Below are 23755 nucleotides of genomic sequence, written 5' to 3' on the forward strand. Positions count from 1 at the left end.
TAGAAAAGTAACTAAAGTATCAATTTTTATAAAAAAAGATTTATAAAGAAGTTGAAGAGATTGTATCTAAGTTACAATCTACGGGTAGAAGGAGGTGGTTTGTACCTTCCTGCTACCTCCAACCGTTGAAAAAGTATAAGTGTGGTAATAACTATCTCCCAATAAAAAGAGAGATAGCAGAGTATGCCGTATTTTTACAGTATACTCTGCTCTCAAGCTTTCCCCGACATCGCACATGTGTGCCCTCAAGCTTCTCCCCCATTCTATCTCTCTCCAATCTCCCTCTCTCTCTCTCTCACACACACATACACACACAAAGACTATTCCGAATTGCATTTGAAAGAGGTTTCATGGAGAAGAGCTTACCACGAACAACATAAGACGCTCAACTTAATCGACAACTTAACCTACAAGTCAGGGTAAACAGATAATCCCCCTCCCCCATTTTTCCTATTGTATTATACTACTAAAAAAGAAAAAGTAGAGACACACATACTTCGTCCATTTGCTTGTAGTAGATTAAAATTAAAATTTAGGATTTTTTCTTGTAAATCGATTGGTAGAATAGAATAAGCTTATTAAGGCAATCATCGTAGAAGATACCGATTTTTTTTTGTAGATCTTAGAGATTAAGCTTGCTTGAAACATTTCCTCAATAACCTAACTTGAAACTTGAAAAGAGATTAAATAAAGAGCATGTGTAGAAAAAAAAAAAAACCAAAGAAATGTTAAGTAGAAAATAAAAGAGTAACAATAAAAATTGTAAATAAAAAAAAGAAAGAGTAGAATAGAAAAAGAGAGAGAAAAAATGCAAGTAATGAGAGAGAGTTAAGGGAGAGAGGGAAATTAAATGACATATGTACATTATTAGACAAGATATCAAGTGAGAAAACAAGCGCTGACACGACATCAAAGGCCATGAGTCCCTTAAGAGGTATATACACGATAGTAACTACAGTAACGGCCTTCGCATATATCACTATATGTATATTGTTTCCTTCATTCCTATGCATCAGAAAGTTTAAAAAGTGAAGTCAATGTTTTTATTTCACATTGGGTGTGGCCTATGTGCCACAGCATGGCACCCTTGTACATCTATTGTTCACCAAGGGAGAATCTCCTTTCTTTGGTAGTGTACCCTCTTGATATGGGGGAAGTAGCTCATTGGGCAGATATTTGTGGAAAACATAACTCCTCTCAGAAGAGTTCTACTGACATTTCCTCCACCTAGTTTTTAAGCTAGCATAAAAGTTGATCTGTTGTCTTGTTCTATCTTTAAGCAAGGGAAGATCGTTCTGCTTTAAAATAAAAAGAGGAATAATCACATCTATAATGGAAAGAAAGAGGACACCAAGTTCTTTCTGTGTGCACCGTCTTTCCCTATTGTTTTCATGTCACATTTCTATGGCATTCATACCAGCACCTGCATATATATTGCTCAGACAGACATATGCAGAGCCATCTTCTTTGTTCAATTGTACAGCATGGTCAAAGGCCCACCTTCCAAGTTGCTTATCCATCCATTTATAACAAGCACCCAGCAAAGTTCGCCAAATGGTGACATCAATCAAGAAAGGAGCGTTTTCAATGAGTGCAACAGCCTTGTCCAAACGGCCAGTTCGACAAAAAAGATCAATAATACATGCATGGTGATCTGCGGTTGCTATCAGTTCCTTGTTTATACACTCGAACCACTGAAGCCCTTGATCTAACAGACCTCCATGACTGCAGGTGTAAAGAAGAATTGTCCACACTACAAAATCTGGTTCTCTACCTTTGCTGATCATGTTATTGAATAACAGGAAAACAGTTTCATCTCGACCATATTGAGCATACCCTGCCATCAGTGCCGTCCATGACACTACATCATGAATTAGCAAGTTATCGAACACGACTTGAGCCTCTTCAAGCATGCCACAGCTTGCATACATGACTAATAGTCCACTGTCAATAGATACTCCTGTCCCAAGGAAACCATACTTAACAGCCTCAGCATGCGTACATTGGCCTTTACATAAAAACCCAATGACTGAACAAGCTTTTGCCACACAAGACAATGTGATTGCATCAGGAGAGAAGCCTTGAACGTGCATGGAATGGTAACAACTTAATGCTTTTTGAATGTACTCATGGTCGGTGTAGCATGCTATAAGCACATTCCAGGAGACAACGTCTCGATTCCGTAGCTTGTCAAACACATCTTGGGCTTCGGAGAGCATACAACAATTGGCATACATATCTATCAGCGCATTGCCTAAAGCCACATACTCTTCCAACAACCCATGTTTCACAATCTTCACATGCAATTTTTGGCCCTTGTTTATGGCAGCAGTACTACTGCAAGCTCTCAAAATGCACACAAGAGTAATTGCATCTGGAGAGATGCCTTCGCACTCCATTATTTCAAGAGATTCCAGTACTTCTATGTCATGCTCATTGTACGCATATCCAGATATCAAAGCATTCCAGGAGACTACATCCCGGACTGGAAGCTCCATGAACACTTTTAGAGCTTCGTTCAAATCACCACATTTAGCGTACATGTCCACCAGGGCAGTCCCTATTACTATGCATTTGTCCTCCAAGCACCCCCCAGTGACCTGAGCATGTATCATTAGGCCCTTATTCAAGGCACCTGTATTGCCACATACCTTCAAGATGCACGAGAGAGAAAATTCATTTGGAGAGAACGCCTGCAGTAGCATAAGTTCGAAAAGTAACAATACATCCTCTCCACATTCCTGTTGAGCAAACCCTGCAAACAATGTATTCCACGAGACTAGATCTAGGAATCGAAGGGAATTAAAGACTTCTTGAGCATTCTGAAGAGCACCACACTTGGCATACATATCTATCAATGCATTGGCAACAAGGGTGTGTTTTTCCAACACGTGTTCTCTCACAATTTGACCATGTATCTCTCGACCCTTTTCTAAAGCGCCGATAGTGCCACAAGCTTTCAAGACACAACAAAAGGTAACCATGTCAGGAGAGAAGCCTGCTACTTGCATCTGCTCAAAACAGCTAAGTGCTTCTTGAATACTCCCATATTCTGAATATCCTGTGATTAAAGCAGTCCAGGACACCACATTCCGAGCTGGCATTGCATCAAAGACCTCCCTTGCTCGGTCAAGTGCATTGCACTTGGCATACATAACTATAAGCGCATTTGTAACCATGATATTTTTCCTAAGCATGCAAGCTCTCAGCAATTGGTCATGTATATCTTCACCCTCAACTAAAGCTCCTATGCTGCTGCATGCTTTGAGAGCAGCAGTGAAGGTGACAGCATTTGGGGCAAGTCCCCCTGCTTGCATCTCTTCAAAACAGCTCAGTGCTCTCTCACCATATCCATGCTCAGCATAACCTCCAATCAGCCCATTCCAGGTAACCACATCCCGAGTTAAAATCCTATCAAAGACTTCTTGTGCCTTGTGAAGAGCTCCGCACTTGGTATACATATCAACCAACGCATTTCCTATCACAAGGTCTTTTCTCAGCGAATGCTCTCTGGCAATCTGTACATGTACTTCTTGGCCTACGTTCAAAGCACCCACTATGCCACATGCTTTTAAAATGCAGGCAAAGGTATATGCATCAGGCGAAAAGCCTCCAAGTTTCATCTGTTCAAAAAACCTTAGTGCCTCCTCGCCTTGTCCATCCTGAGTATAGGCTGTTAATAGTGAATTCCAAGAGATAGCATTTCTAACTGGAAGGTCATCAAACACTTCTTGTGCTTTATCAAGTGCCCCACATTTTGCATACATGCTGACCAGGGCACTTCCAAGGAAAACATCCTTTTCAAGAAGGCCTCTTCGCACAATATCAACATGTAAAATGCTGCCCCCATGTAAGTCCTTTTGCTTACCACACGATTTCAACGAGGCAAGGAGAGTAGCCGTTGCTGGTGATGGAGAGTTTCCGTTTTTGTGGTGTATAATGAAGTGCCTTCAACTGCTTTTACTCTTCTGAGTGCTATCCTCCCATTTTCTTAGTCTTATCCAACCCAGCAAGGATTGAAGCCTACAGAAGGTCTGTGGGTGAAGTGGGAGGGAGAGAGGGTTGATGTGATAGACCACGCATTTCTTGAAGAAGCACCTGTAGAGCACAGCACAAAACGCTGCCCACCGCAGCTCCTCGCTACCAGCCATCGCAAGAAGCTGTGAATAAAAGGAACAAATGTATCCTCCCGGAGAGGAATGTGTCATTTTCATTGAAACAGGTTGCCACAGTTGGAAGAATTGAGCGAGGCCAGCTCTCGCTCACGCGCTCTCGCGCTCAGTCTCTCGTGTCGTGTGTGATATATATGTGTGTCTTCACTCGGGCGGGTCATGAGAGTTAAAAATCTATTTTAACAAGTGACAAAATCACAAGGCCGGCTCATAGAAATATATTTGGAATCCACAAGAGAAGAATAGGAAGGCGGGAATGAAATGGAGATAGGGAATGTGTCATGTAATTGTCATTGCATTCAAAAGAGAGTTACAAGAGTTGAATGAAGAGAAAAAAATTGATAAATTTTTATTTTGTACATTTCGAGATAAGTAGGGTTATTGATGGTGGGGATGGAGGATTGGATGCACGTCTTTTGTGTGTGTGTCTGTGTATGTGTCTCGTGTGTGTGTGTGTTTGGGGGTATGTTGATGAGTGATCACACCAAAAGAAAAATTTTATGGCGCTCATGGAATTCGATCTTTTTTTCTCACCCAAATGTCGTGGAGTTGAATTGTGGATATCTATTTGTTAAATTTATGAGTGTAGTTCTAAGTCCCATACTTAACCAAGACTTTTCCCTTTAAAGCAAAACAAGAGTGCATAGTCTCAAAGATCTAAAAAATAAGAAGCCCAAGGCCTTTACTAAAGTAAGGTGAAAGCTTCAATATTCAATCAAGGGCTCTTCTTTCACAAAGTCCTACATAGCTTTTTCACTTGGGATAGAGCAACATAGATTTTTTCCAACTTTAAGGAAACACAAAATAACACAATCGATTGTTGGTAATTAACTACACAACTCCATAACGACTCAGAACAAAACAAAATAAGGAAGTGTCTCCCCCAGGCTCTTGTTGGATTTGCATGCATTAGAGAGGTCATCTTTCACCTCTGTATCACTATCTACATCATAGCAAAACTGTAGGTGTTAGGATACAAGAAACTTAAAATCAAGAAGACAAGATTAAAAAAATTTAGCTAACCATTCATTGATAGATCTATTAAGGACCAAACAGAGCCAATTTCTTGGATTCAGCATACTTAACAACAAAAAAACTCTCTAGTGTTAACTTGCAACACGAAAAAGACATTGAGGTGAGAGGAGGATGGGATGACAAACAAATATCCTAAAATATGTTGTTGCTGATGAACATCAGGTCACATGTTTCTTTCTAAACAGAGGGAGAGTTAAAAATGAATTTGCTCGTGCTTGGTGTTGGTAAGGATGGATGACTACTAGGATTTGCCGATGCAAGCAAGAAAAGATGGAATAATGGAGCCTATTGGCCTATGTATATAAATAGATGATACTTCACCACCTAATAAGAGACACCACAAGTCATCATATTTCAACTATAATTAGGTATTAAATGGAAAGTTGACCATATCATAGGACATCTAAGCGATACATTTTTTGGGTAGACTAGAAGAAAATCTGAGGGAGAGAATGTGAGAGAGAAAGTAGAGAGAAGAAAAATCATTTTGAAAAGGCATTATTTCATAAGTTGATATCCCCATTATATATATATATATATATGGTACTTCCGACATCTAATAAGAAAATTCACATTAAATAACCATTAAATGGCAAAAAGATTTATCATAAGAGGATTTTTAGAAATACGCTTTTGGGAGATAGAAGGCAACAAGAGGGGAGAGAGAGAGAGAGAGAGAGAGAGAGAGAGATGAAATGAAATGAAATTTTATATTAACGTCTTCAAAAGGCCAAAACGACCTATGAGACTAATTTGTTACAAAATAGTGAATCTGATACCTTGTCTGGGTACAAAAGAACTAGAACAAAAATACTACTACTACTACTACTACTACTAAGAGAGAGAGAGAGAGAGAGAGAGAGAGAGAGAGGTCATTTTTATTAAAAAAAACTGATTTTGTAGTGATCATTTTTATAAAAAAAACTAATTTTGTTGGTTGGCTACTTATGAGAGAGAGAATAGCAAATACACCATATCATAAAAGGAGTTTCAAAAACATTCTTTTGGGGGATAACCTAATTTCGTAGGTTGGCTACTTGATGAAGAATAAATGGCGAATAAACCATATCATAAAAGGAATTTTGGAAATATGCTTCTGAGAGATAATGCAAGAGCAGGGACAGATATTTAGAGAGGAGAGAATGATCGTTTTAAAAAAACCTAACTTCCTAGGTTGTCTACTTATGAGATCTAAGGAGACATAGAAAATTGAAAGAGAATCATCGCTAGATAAACCAAGGGTGGGAAGAAAATTGGGCCGTAGAGATGCATAGTAGAGATGTTTGGGTGTGCCGAAGGAGAAGCCTGGCACCGCATGTGAGCTCTCCCTCCTAGCTGCACACACAAATAGGAATGCAACATAGTGCCCAAATCTGTTAGCAAAGGGACATGCGGATCCAACAAGTAGAGCACAAAACATAACAGTGACATCATGCACAAATCAAAAAATAAAAAGCTAATGCTAATATTGCTTTTCCTCACCTTCTAGGCCGTAGCACAAAATAAAACACTACGCCAGTGCGAACAATAGCACACTGAAGCCTATCAGCAAAGAGAACAAAGTTGCACAGATCGAAAAGCACAAACCATGCCACAACAACAAGTGCATGGAAGCTTTCACTCACATCACCTCTGGCCCACTAGGGTCTACTCCTTAACCCTGCATGGCTCTCTGCATGGGCGTGCAATTCTGGCACCAATGAAGCCTCCGCTTGCCAAATTCAGGACTTGCAAGGGGCCCTTTCCCATCGGGCCTCTCCAAATGCAACTCCAGCTGTAAAGATCTAGATCTCCCCTCCAACTTCTTCTCCGACCCTCTCCCTTCTGATTTGTGCCGCCGTCTTACTTATCTCACTGAGATCGACCTCTATATGTTCAATAGGATTGATCAGTGCAACAGATTGATTAATGAGATGGTGTCTTGGATGGCTCTTGAAATAGTGAGTTGTGGGGAGACAAGCTCGAAGGCGTGCCTGGTGTTGGCCACGATGTTGATGTTATCGGCCAACACCGTATACTGAATGATGTTCTCTCGGGGAATGCCCTGCTAGAAATAGAGCGATACCTTGGGACCCTCCCAGCTTCCCAGGGCGAAGAAGGGATCCGAAGGTCCATGAACACCAGCGTGAGCGACCCTGCCTTCTTGAACGGATTGGAGGGCGTGGACGTGTCGCCAAATAGATCCCCGCTCAGCACTGGTGCCATCACCAATCCTAGTCTCACCATCATCTTCGTCAAATCCAGCGACACCCTCATACCCTTCCTCGCCTCACAATTCGCACACCTCTGTGCCTGACCCCTTGCAAAGACCTCCATCTGCCCTGCAAAGTTGGGTATGCTCAGCAACGTGGCCGCAATTGCGTTCGCCTTCTATATAAACACCCTTATGATGAACGGCCCATTGAATACCCTCTTAATAATCCTGTCCACCACCAGCATCCACCTGTGTAGGAAGTTCTCCGGTGGCTCGTATAGCTTCAGCACCTAGGCAAGCATCTGCACCGGCGTCCAGCCTTCCTTCCTGGCCTGGAGGATCTCCGGATACGAATATCCGCAGCCAGCATCCACAAGGTGGACGGTTCGAGTTGATGAACTTGTCCGCCCGTGAAGAGAGGCGGAAGGGCATGAGCGGTGTACTAGGATTGGCCTTGCTATCTGTCACGTCTGTATATGTGTCCTCGTTGTTGAGCTCTAGCGGCTTTTGTGAAATCCAGGCTTGGGGATAGTAGTACTGCCACAGAGCTAGGAGGCGGTCCACATTTGCATGGTGGATGAAGAAAATGGGGTTGAAGGCAGAAATTATTGGGTAAGCTAGATGCCCGCCCAAGCCGCCCACGATGGTGTGCACGAAGTCATGCACCAGCTCGAGCGATGCGCAATGCTCATATTGTTTGCCATCGCCATGCGTGTTCTTGGACCAGAAGTGGTTGGAGAAGGGCGCCAGCCTCTGTTTATGGTGAAAGACTGCATATCCTCCACCAGAGAGAGAGAGAGAGAGAGAAGGCGGTGAGCGACAAGGAGAGCTTTCTGGATATCATGCGGAGCAGATCAATGAAGGGGAACGAGATGGTTCTGGAACAACAAGAAAGGGAGAGAGCTTGGCCTCGCGCGCGCGTGCGCGCGTGCACACACAGAGAGAGAGAGAGAGACATTCTCCCTGAAGGGAAGATCTCAAAAGATGTCTCAACCTTGCCTTTTTTTAAAATTGATAAGACATCTGACATACAACATTGGATCCTTCAACAACCCCCAAAAAGCTCAAAACTAAACCCACGTATTTTTCATTAGAGGCAACCCAAAATCCTTAATATTTAAAAACTCAAGACATGTCCATGAAAGGATGCCGCTTATCCAGTTCAGGGAGTTGGAAAGATTGTGCTCACTGTTGCTAATGGCAGTTCCTTCACACTTGTTGATGCACTTTATGTACCCGGGATCAAGAAGAATCTCTTGTTTGTATTCGCACTTGCTAGACTTGGACTTGTTGTCAAATTTGTGGATGGTAGATGTACAGTTCATGATCTCGGTTTTGGTGATGAAATTGTTGCATCTGGGCTTTTGTGCCGTGGGCTGTATAAGCTCACTTTGTATGACAAGTGTGGACAAAGTTTTTCAAATGCTATTGCGGATTCAAGGGCTATTTCAGATGCAAAACTTTGGCATGCACGTTTTGGTCATCTGAATTTTGCCAGTTTGCTGCGTTTGCAGAAATCTGATATGGTTGCTTCTTTGCCGCCTCTTGAAGCACTTGTCAAACATGTTTGTGAAGGCTGTATTTTGGGTAAGATGCAGTGTTCTAAATTTCCAAAGGATGGTTCAGTTTGGGCCACATGCAGGTTGCAGCTTGTGCATAGTGATGTTTGTGGTCCCATGCAAACTTTGTCCTTGGGCAATTACCTGTACTTCGTGACTTTCATTGATGATTACTCCAGGCATGCATGGGTATTTCCGCTTAAAGCGAAGTCCAAAGTTTTTATGTGCTTCAAACAATTTCTGGCTATGGCTGAAAATGTCTCGAAATGTACTATGGGCACCCTCCGTTCCGATCGAGCAGGGGAGTATATGTCTCATGAATTTAATGCATTTTTGGCTAGTCGTGGGATAAAACACCAATGTACAGTGCCTTATACACCTCAGCAAAATGGTGTTGCTGAGAGGAAAAATAGGTCACTGACGAAAATGGCACGATGTATGGTCAAAAGTCAAGCTTTGCCACATTCTTTTTGGCTTGATGCCATCATGTGTGCCACTTATGTACTTAACAGGTGTCCTACGAAATCTTTGCAGTCTATTACTCCATATGAAGCATGGCATGATAGAAAGCCTTCTATTGAGCACATGCGTGTTTTTGGCTGTTTGGCATATACTTTGGTGCCACAAGTGCAGCGCAGAAAATTGGATGATAAGGCTGTCAAATGTATTTTTGTTGGTTATAGTGCTGAAAGCAAAGGATACAGGTTGTATCATCCACAAACAAAACGTATTCTGGTTTCACGGGATGTAGTGTTTGTGAAAGATTCTGTTCAACCCTTGCTGTCATGTACTAGAGATAGTAATGTAAGCTCACAGGACATTTATGACACTTTGTTGCCTCTTTTCAGTTGTGGAAATACGAATGTAAGTTCCAATGAGGAAAATGTACAGCCTATGGGGGTTTCTAAAAATGTTTTAGATCAGCCTATTACTGATGCAGATGTACATGATGTACTTGATGAGGAAAGGGCTGAAAATGAGCAGGCTAGAGGTATGCCAAAATTTCTAGTGCACACTTTGCGTGACAGTAAATTGGATGCACCTTTGTCTTATGCATCAGATTATTATGCTTTGGCTGTGTCTAGCTTACATGATGTTGAGGAGCCTCTGTCTTTTGATGAAGCACAGAATTCAGAAATTTGGATGGCTGCCATGCAATCAGAATATGATGCACTTATAGAAAATGACACATGGACTTTATGTGATTTGACTCTTGGCAAAAAGGCCATTGGTACGAAGTGGGTTTACAAGTTGAAACGCAAGCCGGATGGTGAGATCGATCGCCATAAGGCTCCACTTGTTGCAAAAGGTTATGCACAGCAAAAAGGCATAGATTATGAAGAGACTTTTGCTCCCAGTTGTCGTATGACCACTGTACGTTTTCTATGTGATTGGAAGCTCATTTTGGTTGGGATGTACATCAATCAGACATTGTTACTGCTTTCTTGAATGGTGACATATTTAAGGAAGTTTATGTAACGCAACCTCGCGGTTTTGTCATAAAAGGACAAGAGGACAAAGTGTGCATATGTAAGAAGGCTTTGTATGGGTTGAAGCAATCTTCTCATGCTTGGTATGAGAAAGCTGACACTCATTTGGTCAAACAAGGCTTTCGTAACAGTCCAACAGAAAGCACATTGTATGTAAAGCGTGAGGGTGATGTACTTCTCATTGTGGTTCTTTATGTTGATGATTTGCTGATCACTGGACCAAATGAGAGACATATTGCTGAATTTAAAGCTGATTTGAATGCTACTTTCAAGATGAAATATTTAGGGTTGTTGCATCATTACTTGGGTATACAGTTTAAGCAGTGTGATGGTGGTATTGCCTTGTGTCAAAAAAGTTACATAGAGACATTGCTATGTAAGTTTGGACTTGAGGATTGCAAACCTATTGCCACTCCCATGGAAACAAGTTTGAAATTGAGTCTACATGATGTTGGCGATCCTGCTGATGTCACTCTTTACCAAATTGCTGTTGGATTCCTCATTTATGTATGCAACACGAGGCCAGATATTCAGTTTGTAGTCTCACATGTCAGCAGATTTATGCATAGCCCAGGGTCTAAGCATTGGCAGGCTGTCAAGAGGATTTTCCGCTACCTTAGTGGCACTTTACATCTTCGCTTGTTTTATCCCAAGGGGGGATCATTGCCGCCAGACTTACATGCTTTTTCGGACTCAGATTGGGCTGGTTGTTTTGACACGCGAGTGTCCACATCAGGTTTTTGTTTCATGCTTGGAAGTTCATGTATATCATGGTTGAGCAAGAAGCAACCTACTGTGGCCACTTCGAGTTGTGAGGTTGAGTATAGGTTAGTCTTCACAGCTACGATTGAGTATGTATGGCTCAGACGCCTTATGGCTGATTTGGGTGTTGGACAGACACTGCCAACACTATCTACACTGACAGTCAGAGCGCATTGGCAGTTGCGAGGAACCCAGTTTTTCATGCTCGCACAAAGCACATTGAGGTGCATTACCACTATGTCAGGGAGAGGCTCTCAGCAGGAGAGATCAACTTGGCTTATGTGCCAACACAGGACAACCTTGCAGATCTTTTCACAAAGGCATTGTCTCGTGAGAATCTTGAAGCTTTCCGCAAAGCTTTGGGCTTACTCCCCTTTGTGGACTGATCATGTCCTTAGGGCATGGCACTTCCCTTTACTCATGTGCCAGCTCTCGTTCACCGCATCACTCTAGGGGGGATTTGTTACCATATACATGTGGTAGTGATGTGTGTGAACACACTAGGACTGCCGGGGCATTTTTTCCCTCTTTGGGAGGTTTTTTCCCCCATGCATTGTATATACGCCCATCACTCTAGGGCTATCTATCTTTCCATTGCACACTAAGTAATACACTCTCTATCGTGTGCCTTGAGCTTCCTTCGTCTTCTCCAAGCTGTGTGTATTTCTCTGCAACCCTAATTCCAACAAAAAACAAGCAATGCATACTAAAAACTGGAAGAACACCAAATCAATAGATGTGTACTTGGAGATTGAACTGAATGTTCACTTACCCGTATTCAAAAACAGAGGAACATGTCATCCACGTGTGAAAAAACAAGCAACATTGCACTGAAAACCCTGGGTGTTGCCTTTGTAATCCAAACCCTTTGATTAGAATCTACGTAGGCAAACCCTTTGGTAAGACCCTTTGTAGAAACTGCACGACTAGCAGATGACGGTAACCAACCTAGTTAACCGTGGACAGAATGATGAGAGTCAACTTGAAAAGTTGAATTTTTTCGCTACCGCGTGGTAGATTGCGGAATTATTTCCTTGAAAGTATAATGGGAATAGATCAAATTGTGATCCTCAATGCACATGCGTGTAAAGCCTAGCTTGTATGGACAGCCATGCTGTCTCAATTGATTGTTGCATCTATACTTCCTTGTAGGGATGAGCTGCTGTGAGTTGAGATTATCAAAAACTCAACTTGAGTGTCGCACTGAAAACATGTAGTGCAAACATACACCCTAGACATCCGTAATGACAAGACTCTTGCTCGCCCATGAACATCGATGTATTCGATGTATACTCCATTGGGCAGATCTGTTCGAGCCTAAGACAATCACCCAAGAAATGTCAATAGTTGGGTCCTACCCAAAATCGGACAATGGATCTTAGCCAGCCTGTATGTGGCTCCTAGCTCGTATAGCAATTAGTTTTCAATCCAGAAAGTGATGAAAACTAATGTGAATGACATCTTGGCCAATTTCTAGCTGAGAGTTAGAGCACCTTGGCTCGTGCTGACTCCCCAATAAAACATGTGTCAAAAGCTTCTTAGAAAGTTTTCATCATTCGTGATAGAAATAAAAAGAGAGAGAAGAAGAGCATGCTGGGCTGAGGAACTTTCCTTTAAATTTCTAGAGTGTGTGCCTAGATGTGGTCTTAGGCATCTTATGCCTAATTTGCAGCTTACCTATAAGCATACAACAGTCTGTCTATATGACGCTCTCATCGAGAGAGGCAACAGAAAAAAAAAACACATATACATCCTGACCTACCTTCCTTGCAAGGGTCGTGATTGTATGAGAATGCTTGCAGTGGCACCTTGCCTCTTGTTTGTGATAGAGTTACTAGTGTGATAGTGAAACCGTAATGCATGAAGCGGTAGAATTGAGTCCACCTCGCTAGCATGCCTTGCATGCAGAATTGTAAGCCCTTGGATATGGTGACGACTCAAACATAAAAGCCAAAATCATAAGTGCCTTGCACCGTCGGTACTGGTAGGGAAGTTATGAGGAGATATTCCAATGCTTGCAGTGGCCTTACTTCACGTGTAACTGGCAAAGTTAAGATGTCGTTAACTTGTGAAGGTCGAATCCGACTCATAGCCAATTCAAACGAGCAAAAGAGGGTTGTCACATGTATCATATACACTCTCATATGGCATGCACACCCATCTGGAATGCAATGAAATATCATGCAAGCATAGTGTTAAATCCCTTTCAAGTTGGTAATTCTCATAGCATATGCCAAACATGCGAAGTCTCAATACAAAATTGAGCAATTATGAAAGCCGTGCATCACATAAATACTTCTATTCTCATAGCGAACATATATTCTTGCCAATTTACAAAGCAAAAGAAATTAGACCTTGTCGAATTGGCCCCATGTGCTGAAAAGCAGAAAAACTTGCAAAGTAATTACTGTGTACCTGCTTGGCTGGATTACTTGTCCTGGACCTATATGTAGATATGGAGCCCTCCTTCTGGAATCCTTTGCTTCCCCCCTCCAAGACATATCAAGAGATGTTAGGTAACCATATCGATGGCCCATAAGTGCATGGATCCGTGCTTCTCCTCATTGCATGGCCAAAACGAACAACAAGAATTGGGGACCAGTTTGCATCAACGCCAGAGGAGTTGTCGAGGAGGCTTACAAGAGAGAAGGCCATGCATATCTTGCCCTTACTTGTTAGGTAAGTTTGCCTTGTTCCGTTGTGAATGATGGAAACACCATCGGGTAGCATATGACGATGGTATACCAAAAGGAAGTCCCACCAATTTGTGGCTTTATCGAGAAAAATGCCATAAAGGCTTAGAAACCTTTACCGTAATGGCACAAACAAAGCGTGAATAAAAAAATAAAAAAATTAGTCGGCCATGCCAACATCTGTACCGTACCAATTGCAGGCATGGCCTGTAGTTTCCTGAATGCAATTGGATGACAGTACCAATTGGTAGCAACCTCGCAACCGTTAACGATTCGTGCATGTTTTGCCTAAAACTTTAGTCAAATACAAAAATTATAAACCATTTTGAGATGCGTACCTCCCTTGCATGTCAAATTTATGCAGTGGAATTTGGACGAATCTTCCGATCCTATGACAAATTGGTCGCTTTCCTGATCGATGTACTTTGCACGCCTTGCATGTTTCTTGCCTCTTGCGGAGTAATGTGGGAAAGGCATGAGTGCGTCTACTGCCTTCAAAACAATTGACCTCGAGTGTGGGTCCTCGATTCCAAGCCCTTGTTGTTTGTGAACTCCGAGGTGTGACCCTATTGACCTCACGCCTACCTAGTTTATCTCCGAAACTGTTGGTGGTGTCCGCAAGCTCGAGTTTATTGTTGCGAGCAGATGGTGACATGTGGGCACCCGTCCTTAAAAAAAAAATTAGGTTGTCCAAGGTGCCCTAATTGGGTGCCTTGGTTTGAAACTGTAATCGCCACAGGCTACGCAGGTTCTGCCGTCGACGGGAGGGGCGAGATGATGTAGTCAGCGGCCTTATCTTGCGTCGCCATAGAAACGAATGTTGAACCTGACAGTAGCGCAAGCTCAACGAGACTCAAAATCCTCCTTTTGGCGCATATTGACTGTCGACCGCCTCCCGCCCCAAGGGCGCCTGCACACGGGCATATCAATTGTCACCCTCCTCCCGCCCCCAAGGGCGCCTGCACACGGCCGGGATCCAGCCCTTTGCCAAGAGTCTATGCACCCCCGGTGTTCACTCACATGCATGTCCTTGCTGAAAATGAGGGAGAGAGACAAAAGACTCCCAAGCAAGAGAGAGGCCATGCTTCTTCGTTGCATGCTTCACGAGTGAGATCGAGAGAGAGAGAGAAAGGGAGAGAAGGCCATGCTTCTTCCCCTCCTCCATGGCTGCTCCCTCCTTAAGCTCTGATACCAGTGAAAGGACAGGGGAACTGAGCATGCTCATCACCACCCATCCATGCCCTATATACGCCCTTGGCTTTCTAAATATAGGGACCCCCTTGACTGCATGTCCGTCCTGGCCCTTGGCCCGAACTGGTCCTACCATTGTCCTGACAGTCCATCATTAGAGTTACACACTCTTCATTTAAAATGAGTGCCCACTATCCTATTTCAACCAATCATCATTTTTTGCCTATCAAAAATGCTTTAAAATATAACTTAATTTTTTTCTATTTTAGTGAGCAAAAAGAGAAGGCATCTCTATAGCCCTTGCCCTTTGGGCAGGCCAAAAAGGTAAAACTTCAACCTCTCACTTGTAACTGAAAGCCATGCGTTGCTCATATGCACCCAAACTACTAGATTCTGCTACCTGTGGAAAGCCAAGAACCGTCAATTGTTTTAGAATGACACCATGGTAGCTAGCTTCAAGTACATTTTTCACGAAAGCAATGAATTGATTATTACCATGGAGAAAAAGAAAAATTCGGACCAGTGGAGCCATGCATTTCTAGCGATCATTGTTAAGTATGGAGCCTGATTTACCCTTGTAATTTTCTGTGGTAAAAGCGCACATTTGTAAGGTTCCCATTATGAGGAGAAGCCATCGTGCGTGAAGGAAAATCACTCACCGGAAACCAAAATTTTCACATACAAGAATCAGGGGCAACTTTAAAGGCCTCGGGGGCGGAGGCCTCGAGACTTTTTTTTTCGCAAGAATATTCTTTTTCGCCGGAATATTATGGCCGGACGGCGGCCGGAAAGTGGTCGGAAAACAACCAGTCGGTTGGCCGGTGGCCGGTAGTCAATGGCCGATGGCCGGTGGTCGGAAGTCAATGGCCGGTGGCCGAATTCAAAAGCGGACTTGTCTTCTCAAGGGCGGCCACACATGGGCGGATTGGAGGGTCCGATTTGGACTTATTCGCACAAGGGCGGCTACACATGGCTGTCTCTCATAAGAGAGGGCAGCCCTTTTGGCCTATAAAAGGAGGCCATTTCTACACACATTTCATAGTGTGAAGTTGATGCAACAAGGTGAGTGTGAGGTGGTGAGAGTGAAGCAAGGCGGGAGCTCTATCAAGGGTTTAATCCCTTTGTAAACTACTTCTTCTTTTGAAGTGCTAAAGCCATTGAGTGGCTGCTTTTTCGTGGACGTAGCCCACATTGGGTGAACCACGTATATCGTGTGTACTCTCTCTCTCTCTCTCTCTCTCTCTCTCTCTCTACTCTATAATCTCTTGTGTGTGAAATCTATCTCTCTCCATTAAGTAATCTACTCAGTTATCTATTTAGCTACGTCTTATTTCCTAACAATCATGACCTCTTGCAATAAGTAAGGATGTGTGGGTCATTTCTCACCGTTACTTGGCATTATGTAAGCCTTTTGATGTCTCAAACGGCCCCTCAAGGCTCAATACAAGCTTGAGGCTATTGTACATTTTTTGATGTTTAATACAATACATCTACTCACAATTGTGAGTTTGACAAAAACAAAGATACTCTATAATTTTTTGTTAGTCTTTTCAATAAATTTATTGGAACAAAATCAAAACAAGAAAATATTTTTATGTTTTTTTATCAAATTAGTAGAAAAGAATAAAACAATTTAATAAATTCTTATTTTCTTTAAATCCTTAAATGAAAGGACCCTTTACCAATATCTCATATCATGGGATCAAACTCTCATATAGTGTGTACTCATTTGTTCTCTAAAAGCCTTTATCAAGTGTGCCAAAAAAAGAATGCACCTTTGAACTTTTCCATAATCTATATGTATTCTATAACGGCAGAGAGAGTACACTTTACACGTGTCAACGTCTGCGAGCTAAATGATAAATGCCAAAAGTGAGAAAAGCTCACATGTACGAGAGAGAGAGAGAGAGAGAGAGAGAGAGAGAGAGAGAGAGAGAGAGAGGCCACCTTCGGCAACCGGCTGTACTCGTAGCATTCAAAAGGCTAGGATTTCTTTCTATTCACTCACAAGACTTTTAAGTCCCTTTCAAGTTCCATAGGGACACTTGTCAAACAAGCAAATTTGAATGACCTTGGTCCTTGGGTGCTAGGCAAAAAAAGGTATCTTTTTATACAAAAACATATATATAGATAGATATGTATATAGTATACACCGTGACATGTATATCTATATCTATGTACATTGTACATATATATATCTTTCTATATCTATGTGAATGTTATGTACACACACACACACACACACACATATATATATACATGCTTGAGAGGTGTAACATTTAATGGTCTAGTAACTTGTATGTAGCGGAAAATAGCATGTACATATTGAGCATTTCATTAGAATAGATTCCTAATGAGAATAACAAGAGTGCTTGGGTGGAGAGAGCAACAAAAGCATAACACCTAGTTAGATAGCATGAACAATACTTCAAAAGAGAGACAAATTAAGCAATTGACAATAGTTGAGGACCTTATTTGCATGGAGCCGGTCCCTCCTCCAAAAGGCTTTGTATTATGGTTTCTCCCATCAAGAGAGACATTTTACAATACAATTCTTTGTGTTCCTTCAATACTAGCTAGTGCAATGAAGATGGAAACTTCAAGCACTAGACAAAACACTTATCAAACACAACATCAATTCCCTCACAGTCTCAGACCCAAGACCTCACACACCTTCGAAGATGGTGAGAGCTAGCGGGGTATGAGAATAGATTGAGAGGAAGAAGGAGTAGTCTTACGAGAAAGATGTACATCTCCTCACATAATCACTCATATTAGCATAGCTTAGCTTAGTAATTAGCATGGTAGAGGAGATGAGCATGCATTGAAGCTTGGCTCTTGGTTGGATTTGCATCACAAAGCCAAGAGTTGTTGGTGTAGGCCTCCCTTCTCACAAGCTTGGAGTAGATGATAAGCTTTCGATTAAAGCTTGAGAAGAGAGAGAGAGAGTCTTCTTACTCTACACATAGATTGTGTGAGTGTGTAAGTGAATAATGCCTTGGAAAAATCAGCCCCCTCTCTCTCTTGGTCGACTCCCCTTGCTATTTGCTCATGCTCTCTCCCTATTGGACCTCCCCAGGCTCAGCCAATGGAAATTAAGTAGCATAAGTGATAGCCTTCTGACATGTGTCCCCCTTTCCAGGCAAGCCATGGGGCTATTGAATGCTCATTGGACCCGTAGGGAGACTGTCCAATAGTCTTCTAGAGAGCTTAATTCTGATTAGTTCTTTTATTAAGTGTTTTTAAATTAATTAAACTAGACTTACTCTAGCCTAATTCTCATTGGTCCACCTCCAAGGCCATCCAATAGGATTTGAGTACACCTTGTGGGCATCTGGGCTAGGGAGCTGACATGTGTCCCTCTTTCCCCTTGTGTACAAAGGAAGCTTGTGTGTGTCTGTGTGAGTTTATCTCTCATCCCCTACTTCTTGGGCTCACCCCCCCCCAGCACTAAAGGGCACGGGCACTTTAATGAAGCCCAAGCGGTGGGATCCACGGCAGCGAAGTTCGGACACGGAAATCAAGACGCGCACAACCGTAGGATGTCGGGGAAAACTAGGACACCAAAAAGTAAACTTGGACAAGTAGGGGGGGTTGTCCAAGTTTAATTATCATTTGCCGGTTTGCCCATATGTCAACTTCCCCGTCGCGGGCATAGCAGTTAGTGCATTGGGCTCTCATGGTGGTGACGAGGGTTCGAGTCTCCATGGCCGCGATGGGCGCCCATTTTTTTCCACCCTCAGTCCCCCTCGAGATTCCCCCTTTCGACCTGCGCCGCCGATCCCATCTCTTTCTACCCGTGCCCTTTAGTGGCATGGATCACCCCCTCCTTTGTAGGGCTTGAGAAAGACTTTTAAGACACACACAAAGCATCCAATTTCCCTAGGCTTTTGACCTTTGGTCACAACCTTTGAATTTTGGAATCTTAGCATTTTGGAAGTCTTAATGGGTTGAACCTTAGGGTCTTTTAAGCCCATTGTTGCACATTTCTCTTTTGCAGATGGCCCTCCCCTTTGGATCCCTATTTTCCCTCCTTTGGATCCCTACTGTGGCCGGTCTGCTAGCTTTACCAATATTCTAGCTTTTTCTCCCCTGGCACTTCCCCATATTAAATGATCAGTTTAACATCACAAAATCATTTAGGAGAATTAGATATTGATTATTATGACAAGAGGACTTCATCAGTATAGCCTACATGTTGTTCTCTCTCTCTCTCTCTCTCTCTCTCTCTCTCTCTCTCTCTCTCTCTCACACACACACACACACACACACACACACACACACACACACACACACACACACACACACACACACACTCACTCTTAGGCGTTGCTAAATCTGATTTGGATCGTATTTTTTGTGTATAATACTCAATGGTTGGGAGGGTTTCATTGAAGAATTCTGTTGTCTATAAATCACTTCTCTATACTTTCACTCGGCTTTTGAATTTGCATATACCTAGAAACATTATTGAACAAAGGGTTGAACATGGGGTTACATCTAATGTACATACATAAGTAACACTTTATTGTACACTCATTGTGTATAGTCTTGATATAATGTAGACACAGAAGTAATGTACAATCAGAGAAGAAACTCTTGTATTGGGTATTTCTACAAAGAATGCTACCCTCTTTTTGGACTACATAAGGAGTCCTTAGTGAAGGGTGGATTTTTGGATGCAAATTTGGACCATTGAAAAAAGCTTGTCCATTAATGCCACACGACAAGCTAATGATAATTTTAAATTATTTTTTTAGGCGGTTGTGAGAGGATGTTGATATTTGTGTACTTCTATCTTTAAAGAGGGGCATTGAGTTTTGTGTCAAACATTATTTTTGATGCCTTTGGAATATAATGTATTGTAAACAGTTCATTGTTACACTTTTTTCAAAACAAGTGAAAGAATCATGATGGCTTTCTAAAATAATTAGAATGTGATAAAATCATTAGGTTGAGTTTAAGTAGAATCAGTGTTCAAGAAAGGATTGCCTCAGCTTAGCCTTGAGCCAGTTGAAAATGGAGACTAGGAAGAAACACTGGTGAAATATGTGAGAATATAATTCAAAAATAATGGAGACTACCTGGTTGCAAACCATGGTAAAGGGAAGAAAAACTTGTGAAATATGTGAGAAAATAATTCAAAACTCCTGCAAATTTTTAATTTATGCTAGTATTTCTAGTTCGCTTCTTTGTGGGAAGGAAACTCAGTCGACGATCGCTTAATAAAAGAGACTTTCCGAATATTGACTAGAATTAAGTTATAGAATGTAAGAAAAGTCAAGCCATGTGAGGCTGTGAAATGAAATGTGAAATTAAAAAAACTCATTAATATATATATGTGTGTGTGTATCCATAGAATTTACTAGAATTATGCAAGTGAAGTTTCACTTTAATATTCTAAAACAATAGAATGCAAAAGAAGTCAAGACATGTCACGATATGAAATGAAAGTGAAATAAATATTTAAAGTAAGTCTCCATCATGCACTGAAAGCAATGAAAGTCTCCCTAACCCAACAGAACACTAAGGTTTCTTTTAGAAAGCAAAACATAATATTGTATTGTGACACTGCATGTTTGAAAATAATAGTCACTTTCTATTTTTCTCAAAGAAGCTTTTTATTAGGAAATTCTTGTCAATAGCCTTATGTAGCCCATAGTGAATTTACAATGCACACACCCAAGGCCCGTATGGTGGAGGTGTGTATTGTATAGGTTACAATGTATACTATGTACACATCTATCTATATGTATGTATATGTATACACACATATGTATACACACATATGTATACACACACACATACATTTTTATATAAATAAATAAATAAATAAATATAAATATATATATATGCATGCTTGGGAGGACTTCATCACTGCAGCCTACAGGTTGTTCTCTCTCTCTCTCTCTCTCTCTCTCTCTCTCTCTCTCTCTCTCTCTCTCTCTCTCTCCAATAGGCATTGCTAAATCTGATTCGGATCATATTTTCTATGTATAGCACTCTATGGTAAGGAGGGTTTCATTGAAGAATTTAGTTGTCTATATATAAATTGTTGCATGTTCTTGTTGTCTGTAAATCACTTCTTTGTACTTTCACTCTTCTTTTGATTTTGCGTATACAGAGAAACACATTATTGAACATAGGGATGCATAAAATGTACATATGGAAGTAACACTTTATTCAACATAGGGTTACATCTAATGTACGTACAGAAGTAATACTTTATTGTACATAGTCTTGATACAATGTGCATACGAAAGTGTTATACAATCAAAGAAGAAACTCTTGTATTGGGTACTTCTACAAAGACTACTATCTTTTTTTTGGAGAGATACCTACAACTTGAAATTACGTCGCACACACCCAACCCCCATATCGTTGAGGTAGTCCAACCCTTAAGGTGGAGTCGTCCCAATCGGATAAGGTTGGCCAAACAACATGGGAAATGCCCTAAGGGCAAGAACATGTCTTTCAACAGTCAAGGGGTTATTGAACCCACTACCTTTGAAACCTTACGCTATGCTTATCTCGTGCCCTTCTCCCACCGCTATCTATCTATCATGGTTGTTTCTCTCTCTCTCTCTCTCTCTCTCTCTCTCTCTCTCTCTCTCTGTCTCTCTCTCTTAGAGATATATCCGTATAGATATATATAGATATATATAGATATATATGTTAGTGTATAGTATATGCATATATATCTACATGTTTGCATATGTATATGTACACACACACACACACACACATGCATGCATGCTTGGGAGGACTTCATCATTGTAGCCTACAGGTTGTTCTCTCTCTCTCTCTCTTTCTCTCTCTCTCCCCCCCCCCCCCCCCCCCCCCCCCCCCATAGGCATTGTTAAATCTAATTCATATCACATTTTCTATGTATGGTACTCTATGGTAGGGAGGGTTTCATTGAAGAATTCTGTTGTCTATAAATTGTTGCATGTTCTTGTTGTCTATGAATCACTTCATTGTACTCTCACTCTTGTTTTGAGCTTGTGTATACAAACAAACATTTTTATTGACCATATCGTTGCATATAATGTACATATGGAAGCCACACTTTATTGAACATAGGGTTACATCTAATGTACATACATAAGTAACACTTTATTGTACACTCATTGTACATAATCTTGATATAATGTACATACAGAAGTGATGTACAATCAGAGAAGAAACTCTTGTACTGGGTACTTCTACAAAGACTACTACCTTATTTTTGGAGAGATACCTACAACTTGAAATTTCAATGCACACACCCAACCCCTGTATGGTGGAGGTAGTCCAACCCTTAAGGTGGATTCATCCTGGTCCCATAAGGTTGACCAAATCACATGGGAAATGCCCCTAAGGGCTAGAACATGTCTTCGAGTAGTCAAGGGGTATTGAACCCACCTTCTTTGAACCCTTCGACTATGTCTTAACACAGTGGCCTTCTCCCACCGCTATCTATCTATCATGGTTCTGTGTGTGTGTGATGTGGGATAAACACTTTTTTGTTTTATGTGATACTCTATCTGCATAATGGTGGTTATTATTTATTCTTTGTGTAGGAGCAGAGAAAGACTTCCCTTTTGATAGTGTATGTGGAATCTCCTCTTTTACTTCATATGATTGATGTATTTAGTAAGGTAGGGGATTAAGAGGACCAGCTTAATGATGGAGTCTATGAGGGCGTAATTTTTTTGTACTTTTTTTGATATTATGTGAAACATGTTTATTGATATTCTCGCATTGTGTTCGGGTTGCATTCAGTAGTCATTTGACACGTATTACAAAAGTATGGCACTCTTGTCTCCTCTATCTTGGGTCTTGATGGTCCTATTTTGGTTGAGAACGACTAAATTTCTTGATCTATTGGCCAAAATTGCTATATTTAGGTTTTTCGATGATTAAGCCCATTAAATTTGCAGCTCAAAGTATTGAAGTCTGACCTTTTGTTCTATTTTATATTTCACAAAAAGATACGAAATCTTTGTTTGAAGGCTCTAAAAACAAGGTTATTAATGACAAATCACCTACTTTTTTCACCTTCCATCCATTTTGTGAGACCTTTTCTTCTTTTCGTCAATGTATTTTCATTTTTTTCTATAATCTCTAAGTTTCCATGGCGTCTTCTACACATCGCCCTTCTCATAACATAACTTCTTGTGACTTTGATAACGTTAGAGAGGACGATCTTTGGAAACCAATGTCTTTTCGTGTGGATGACTGGTGGGTAAGCATGCTTCGTTCATGAAAATGTGTACACAAGGTGAAGAGAACCAAGCGAGATAAAATAAAAACCCATTGGAAAGGTCGTGTTCTTGCCTTCAATGTGACCGATAATGGCTGGCTAGCTAAAGTTCAACATGTGTACATGGTCAAGGATATGGTGTTAAACTAGGATAAACATCCCATGCTTCATTCTTACTGTAAGGAATACAAAATCTTATCTATTTGATACGATGAATTCAATATTCTCCCATTGTTCTCTCTCGTTTTTTTATTCTATTTTAGTTATCTTCCTTCAACAGTTGTGGAGTGGCAGACTGTGGAGAGCCTAAGTGGGACATGAAAATTAATTCATAAGGGGATTGCAGATGTTATGTATGCTGACAAGACACCTTCCTTTGACAAAAAAACGGAAATGTTTGTCTATTTTGTAGAA

At 41.3% G+C, this 23755-nt stretch overlaps 1 protein-coding gene and 1 pseudogene across 1 annotated transcript; both read right to left on the minus strand.

Moving 5' to 3' along the window:
- Positions 1 to 843: 843 nt before the first annotated feature.
- On the minus strand, positions 844 to 4326 carry LOC147447537 (pentatricopeptide repeat-containing protein At3g09040, mitochondrial-like). Its single transcript, XM_086523285.1, has one exon. The coding sequence runs from the start codon at positions 3765 to 3767 to the stop codon at positions 1395 to 1397; it is 2373 nt and encodes a 790-aa protein (XP_086379411.1). The 5' UTR covers positions 3768 to 4326; the 3' UTR covers positions 844 to 1394.
- Positions 4327 to 6511: 2185 nt separating this feature from the next.
- The window catches only part of LOC147447538 (uncharacterized), a 46593-nt pseudogene continuing 29349 nt past the window's right edge, over positions 6512 to 23755 (minus strand).

This window comes from Adiantum capillus-veneris, chromosome 11 (genome assembly GCF_014529385.1).
Source record: "Adiantum capillus-veneris isolate H3 chromosome 11, ASM1452938v2, whole genome shotgun sequence".
In the NCBI taxonomy this organism is placed as follows: Eukaryota; Viridiplantae; Streptophyta; class Polypodiopsida; order Polypodiales; family Pteridaceae; genus Adiantum; species Adiantum capillus-veneris.

Excerpts from the sequence above, each read along its gene's own strand:
- LOC147447537 (XM_086523285.1), bottom strand. The coding sequence starts at position 3,767 with ATGTATGCAAAATGTGGGGCACTTGATAAAGCACAAGAAGTGTTTGAT.